Consider the following 6855-nt stretch of genomic DNA (forward strand, 5'->3'; position numbering starts at 1 on the left):
TTTTTTTTTTTTTTTTTTTTTTTTTCCCACAACTTTCATTCGCCCGGCAAAAACAAACAAAAAAAAAAAAAAAAAAAAACGACCCCAGAATCATAACATTAAAAAAAAATCTGTGCAAGGAAGAAAACAATCACCCCCTCCCTCCCCCCGACCCCCCCACTACAAACAAAAAGCGCACTTACCGCAGAGTCGGATAGTTGTATGGTGGCGTACAGTACGAGCCAAATCACAACCCAGGCAGGCTGTCGCAGGCGCCTCAAGCCTCTAGTCATCTTCAGAGGAGGAAAACTGCGATCCACCTGCGTTACCGATCACGGACCCGTCTCTCTATGTGCGTGTCATGTCTCTGTGCGCCAACCTCCGTCTGCAGACTCGGCCCGTCGGACGCAGAAAGTGTGAGCAGAAAGGCACTCACTCTTGCGGCTTGTTGCTGCGCTCACAGAGCGAGATCCTGTAGTGATCCTGGCTCTGGCACGGTGCGCCTCTGCAGTTTTCCCCCACCCCCTCCTCCCCCTCCCCCTCCTCCCGTCCCCCTTCCCCACTCTATTTCCCTCCCCTCGACTTGCAGCGCCAACTTGTTACCCACCCCGGATGTGCGGCGACTCCGACACTCTTGAGCGCAGTGATTTGTGCTCCGCATGCTTCTGCAGCAGAAAAAAAGAGTGCAAAAATAATAATAAAAAATATATATATGTATGTAATCTAATGCAAAACTTACTTTCAGGTGTGGATCGTTCAGTTCAGATCGGGTTTCCTTTACTTTCAAATGAAAAGAAACTCACTTTATCACGTCCCGATATGCGCGCGGATGGATACCACTTTGCGCCCAAAAAGAACTGAGCGTGGAAAAAAAAGTGTCTTGACATTTTCCCTTTAATTTTTCTGTAAGTCTGGGCATGTTGCATTCCTGTGGAATTTTTAAAGGTCACCCTTTTCCACTTTTGATCCTTTGCAGGTGGATGGAGATGACACGAGTGACAGGTGAGCCGTTCGTCTCGGAGAGGCTCACTGAAATCACAGTGAATCATCAGATTACCATCTGTTTGCTGGCAGGTGAAGTTGGCCGCTTTGGTTATAGTTTCATCATTCAAAACGCAAAAACGCAAGTCAAAATTCAAAACTTTTGGCCACATTTTCAAACTTTTCAAATTGTTTTTTTTTTTTTTTTTTTTTTTTTTAGAAAAGGATAGAACAGAAAAGAAAACAACACATCATGTTCAACTGTTCTCACTTGGTATGTTATGCTTTTGCAGTCATTTAGTTACAAGTTTACTTTAAGCAGCCTAAGGAGGAAGCTAATCGTGCTAACGAGGTAAACTATTGAATATGAACAGATATGTTCTCGATTAGTGGGTCAAAAACAATAGATAAAGTAATAAACACAATCAATTTTGATGGGAAAGCTGCATGTATGTAATAAAGTGTTTAATCGCGATCCAAAGATGTCAACTGTTTCTGAGCAACTCAGATTTTCAGGGAGTTTGTTCCACAGCTGAGAAGCGTAGAAACTGACATCCTCTTGTTTAATTCCAGTCCAGTGAACACAGTCTGAGTGAATATCTGATAGTTCATGGGATAAATCTACCCTGTTTACAAACAGGTGGCCAGTGCAGCTGCCTGATTTATTTTTATTTATTTATTTTTTTTTATGGAGACTACCAAATTAAGCCTGCTGTAGATCAAATCAAACACTAGCATTGCTTTCTTGTCAGTATTATTTTGCCCTTACATTGGTTGTGTTCGCTGTAGGATTTAGCATGACGGTTGAATGCTGACCTTTGGGCACCAAAAACGCTGACCTCTGCTTCCTACTCATCCATTTATTAATATCACGACACACTGACTCTAATACGGTAATGTGGTGACAAAAAATGGGATTTGTTTCATTGGCATATGAAAGGAAAGAGGTAATGGAGTGAAGAAAAATGGCCCGAGAATACAGCCTTGAGGAACCTCACATGTGATCTTCTGAGAGTTTACATTGTTTCCGATCCACATTTTAACTCGGAGTCGGAGCAAATGGAGATGTCACACATAAATATGACATCAGTGAGCTAGAAAAAAAATGACAAAAATCACTAACTGAGATCCCGCTTTACAGATTATTCAGATTCAAGCAGGAGGATGACGTCATCGGCATAACAGATACATCAACAGGCTGTTAAAAACAGCGTTGAAGGCTCAGGTCAAGATGAATAAAAATAGAGCACTAGAGCTAAAAGAGGACTGTTTGCAACTTGAGTAACTCACCATGACTATGTGTGGAGTGCAAACAGACCTGGCTCCTGCCTGCTTTGTGGTGTTTCACAATTAAATCATGATAACAGAGAGAAAACAATGACAATAATAAAAAAGTTTTCATGTACTTTTTTCTAGACTTGGTAGTATTTGTGCAACATTAACACATATGATAAAGAAAACAATGTACATTAAAAAAAAAACAACAACTAAATTGTTCGGTTTTATCGTAATGCAAAAAAAGTTTTGGCACTTTTTTTATGGGTTAAACGCGAGATCGGTGAACCACTGCTGATGGCAGAGAGAGCTTCAACTTTGATTTCAGACGGTGTGCTTTTGCATCCTCGGTTGTGGAGGCGCTGACATGTGCGTTGGTGTGTGTGTGTGTATATGTGTGGGTGAGGTCGTATGTGTGTGTGCGTGTGCGCGCGCGCGCGTGTGTTTGAACGTGTGGCCCCTCCTCCGCCCCTCCGCTGTTTTTCGCCGCTGAGCTGAGAGCGCAGCAGCTCGGAGAGCGCAGCAGCCTGTGCACCGCTTTGACTTCGGTGAGTGGGAACAAACTTCTAACTTGTTGGCCAGATTTCTGTTCATGTTTTTCTTTTTTCTTTCCTTTGGTTACATTTGCAGCGCGCGCGCACGCGCGGAACTTGCGGAGGGGGTCTCGGTTTCAGCGGAGGGACTACTTTGTCTCTTCTTATCCGTGTAGATGACACAGGAGTAGAGGTTTTGGAGCTGCCGATGAGCGCGTTTGAGGTGCTTCCTGCTGGTGAAGAGAGGGGGAACTAGTCTGTGGCAGCCAGGCGGATAACAAAAATGAAATTCCTGTAAGAATACTTTTCTTCTTCTTCTTCTTCTTTTTTTGTTGTTGTTGCAAAAATCCCCGTGCGAACTAATAATGCCCCAGCATGCAGCTGTGCGGTGCACGATCGCAGCTCCAGTGCAGGTCATCTGCCAGGAAAAAAAGAAAAAAAAAAAAAAGAAAGAAAAACTCCCTCACATAACTCTAATAAAGTAAACCAAAAATGTTTCTCCGTTGCAGGATCTGTGTGCTGACTGTCTCCTGTGTGCTGAGATCTACGCACGGAGTAAGTACCAGTTGTTTCTAGGCTGCTATTGGTCCTGCAGGTGAAGCGGCTCTCCTCATGCTTTATGAGCCGCTCACACAGCACATTGTTGATGCATATTTAAACCACTGCTGCTCGTGTAGATCAGGGAAAAATGTGTCCAACTTTGTTGAAAACCAAAGATAAAAGCGACGGATTTTTTTTTTCGCGCAAAGCCTCTCAAATGTCTTATCCGCCTTTAAGCTTTGTTATTTTTCCTTTACAGTTTAGAATTGATTTAAATGAGTGTTAAATGCAACTTTTGTTGGTCATGTTATCAATGAATTATTCCTATTTTCTGTCTTAGTTGTGTGGATCACTTCATTGAAAGCTTTCAATGAAGCCGCGTTTAAATGCAGCTGCGGGCGCTGTTAATACAGCTGATATTTGAGTGGACCCGCTCACACTCATTTGCATTGTAAGCCCCGCCCTCCTGATGAATATTTATGAAGTTCATTAGCGCAGCAGGCTTTTGTCTAAGCCACACCTTTTAGCTCGGCAGCTTACATCAGACATTTTTGACGCTCCTATAATTTTCTCTGCCTCTTTCTGTACCGGCGCTTCCGAAAGCAGGGCATCCCTGGTGTAAAGTTACGGAAATGACAGCTGAAGAATAATTATTAGAAGAGATGGAGGACAATGCGATTTATAATGGACCAGCATAAAGAAGTGCATCATGTAGAAATGGAAGGGTAGTCTAAAATATCACCTATTTGCTTTTAGAAGCAGCCTATTATTAAAATCTACTCCTGCTGTTTGTAATTTTAACTCGGCATATAATTAGCAAAACATGTGGAGGAATGTCTTCTGATCAGATGAGACCGCATTTCAACTTTTTAGGTAACACGCAAAATGTTCAATGTGGTAGAAAACTCCATGTCACCCTGAATACACCGTCCCCACAGTGAAGCAAGGTGGTGGCAGCATCATGGTGTGGGGATGCTTTTCTTCAATAGGGTCAGGGAAGCTAGGTAGAGTTGATGGGAAGATAATGGAGATAATTATAGGGGGAAGAAAACCATGAAGAGGCTGAAGGACATCAACTCAAATCGATATTTATGTGCTAGAATGGTCCAGTCAAAGTCCAGACCCAACTCTTAAAAACCCCTCCGAAACTCAATGGAGAATTATATGTGATTTTCTTTCCACTTTGTGTTTGTGTATGATGACATTTTGGATGTAGTATGTAATGAATACTTTAGCGTGCTGCACATTAACCTGATTATTCTTTAATTGTAACACGTTTCTAATATTTGCTTCCATATGAGACATTTTAATTATTTGTCAATTATCAGCATTGCCTAATTAAAGGAACAAGGGTCTACAAGTGTAGAAAATTAGATTAAATGTGTCCATAATTCACTAATTGACATGTGGCCAGCTTTGCATGAAACCAAAATCGATTCATTCTTCCCACTTTTTTCAGGTTTCATTCATGACAGAAAGGGTTAAAATAGTATTTATTTGGTGATTAATAACTGGGTTTATATCTGAGTTTCAGTGAAAGAAAGAAAAAACAAAAAAGATGAAAATATGTCAGCAAGAGGAATTTATTTATCAGCTGAAAGTCAAGTAAGCAGAGTGATGGAAAACCTCCCGTGTCTCAACACAAATCAGCTGATTGAGCCGCATTGACTTTAAATTGACCCCTCCACCTCCAGCACCACCTCCCTGATTGTTTTGCAGTGTGTGTGTGTGTGTGTGTGTGTGTGTGCAACTGACGGATGTGTGGGGGCAATGAATGATGCATTACTTGGGTGGTCTGTGCCTACAGGCATATAAGTTACATCCTTTGTAAATAAAGCCCAAAGTTTGTGTTTTGAGAAAAAAATAAGTGCAATCAGAGTTTGACTATAAGTCGACAAAATGTCTTTATAAGGTGTCATCAGAATCGGCACAGAAGAACAAGCATGAACGCACGTTGTTTCTCTGTGACTAATAATGCCAAATGGTCTTATTTCAATCACATATTCTGAGACGATGTTATTGAAAAGGGTCAGACGTCGTATAAAGTTGTTAATTAAGCATCATGGCAGCATCATGTTGTGGGAATTTTATGGTATTTCAAAAAAGAAACTTTTCTGGTTCATTCTCAACTTCACAAATGACGATATTTGTCAGTGTTACATATGAGAGTGCTGTGAAATGAACAATTGAATTAAGCTAACAGTCTTCTTCTCCTGTTGTTTATTTGTTGTGACAGTGCCGTCTCCACCTACCTACTGGTGTCATGGATATTTAGCATAAATGTTACCTAATTTTATTTTATTTTTTTCAAACCGAGGGAAAATGCCCGACTCTCCTTGTGTGCTGCTAGCATGTTTGGTAGCTTTGGCTGAAACTCGCTAGCTACAGCGCGCTATAAGTTAGCCACACAGCAAAACCAGCCAGAAGTTTTCATACAAACCATTTATTAACCCTCCAGACTTTTAAAACAAAGATGTTTTAATCTTTGTCTCTCACTTTAGTCCGTACATTAAATGAGCATTTGTTTCAGGAGGGAGGGAGTTGGAAGTTTTATCTTTTAACTAAAACATGTCAGCAAACACACAAACATGGACTGTGCTGGCGGTTCAGTTGGTCCGTTGGGCCGACACAGATGTTGGTGCAGGGAAAACATCACATGCAGGTGAGGAGGAACGGCCTGGAGAGCAGAGGCATGATGGCGGGAACACGGGGGTGGAAAAGTCAAAAAGGGTTGGCACATGCGATTGGAACCGCAGGAATTAAGACTTCGTGTTGCGTTTTGGTGCAGCTGGACATCGCTGTTTGCTTTGTCTTGCTAGTTTTAAGGGTTGATATGAAAACTAGTGTGTTAATGTTATTTCAGAACCGTCATCTTGGCCAGACAAGTAAAAAAAAAAAATTCTAAACATGTATTTAACTATGAAACCACTAAGGGTATATAGGCCTCAGGGACTTAAAACTTTCTCAACATTTGAATTGTCTTAAATATATAAAATACCTCTGTTGCATATACTAGAGCAGGGGTGGCCAAGTCCAGTCCTCGAGAGCCACCATCCTGCAAGTTTTAGAAGTATCCTTACTCCAACAGACCGGGATCAGCTCTACAGAGGCCTGATAACGAGCCAGTCATTTGATTCAGGTGTGTTGAAGCAGGGATGCATCTGAAACTTGCAGGATGGTGGCTCTCGAGGACTGGACTTGGCCACCCCTGTACTAGAGGAAAAAATTTACTCAAACTGAAAGATTTTTTCTTTAAAAAAAAAAAAAGAATTCTGTCCACGATAAATAGCTGATTTTTTTTTCCTAATATTTTTTGCACATTTGGAAATGCAGCCAGCCTTCACCCCATGATGACATTAGATATTTTTTCTATAAATGTGACTTTTTGGTTCCTAAAACAGTTCTTCCCCCCGCATTCGTTTGAAGCTTGGTGAGACTTGTCTCCTGTTGCCTGCAGGTGCCACAGGGTGGAACGTTCCACAGAGGGAGGGCTGATAATCGGGTTGATTTGTGGGTCCCCCATTCTCTTATTTCATTTTCTCAGGCG

The 6855-nt window shown here is 41.6% G+C and overlaps 1 protein-coding gene and 1 long non-coding RNA gene across 2 annotated transcripts in view; one reads left to right on the forward strand and one right to left on the reverse strand.

Annotated features, from left to right (window-relative positions):
* LOC103154695 (collagen alpha-5(IV) chain-like) overlaps nt 1–492 on the reverse strand; it is a 69772-nt gene extending 69280 nt beyond the window's left edge. The window contains exon 1 of the mRNA XM_016662920.1: nt 183–492. Coding sequence (XP_016518406.1) covers nt 183–272 — 90 coding nt within the window. The 5' untranslated portion in view covers nt 273–492. The remainder of the gene's footprint in view (nt 1–182) is intronic.
* A 2080-nt stretch (nt 493–2572) lies between these two features.
* On the forward strand, nt 2573–4224 carry LOC107833481 (uncharacterized). Its single transcript, XR_001659225.1, has 3 exons — nt 2573–2783; nt 2945–3062; nt 3278–4224. It is a non-coding gene; the product is annotated as an uncharacterized LOC107833481 (long non-coding RNA).
* Nucleotides 4225–6855: the final 2631 nt, after the last annotated feature.

The sequence above is a fragment of the Poecilia formosa genome, unplaced genomic scaffold (genome assembly GCF_000485575.1).
Source record: "Poecilia formosa unplaced genomic scaffold, Poecilia_formosa-5.1.2 Scaffold395, whole genome shotgun sequence".
In the NCBI taxonomy this organism is placed as follows: domain Eukaryota; kingdom Metazoa; phylum Chordata; class Actinopteri; order Cyprinodontiformes; family Poeciliidae; genus Poecilia; species Poecilia formosa.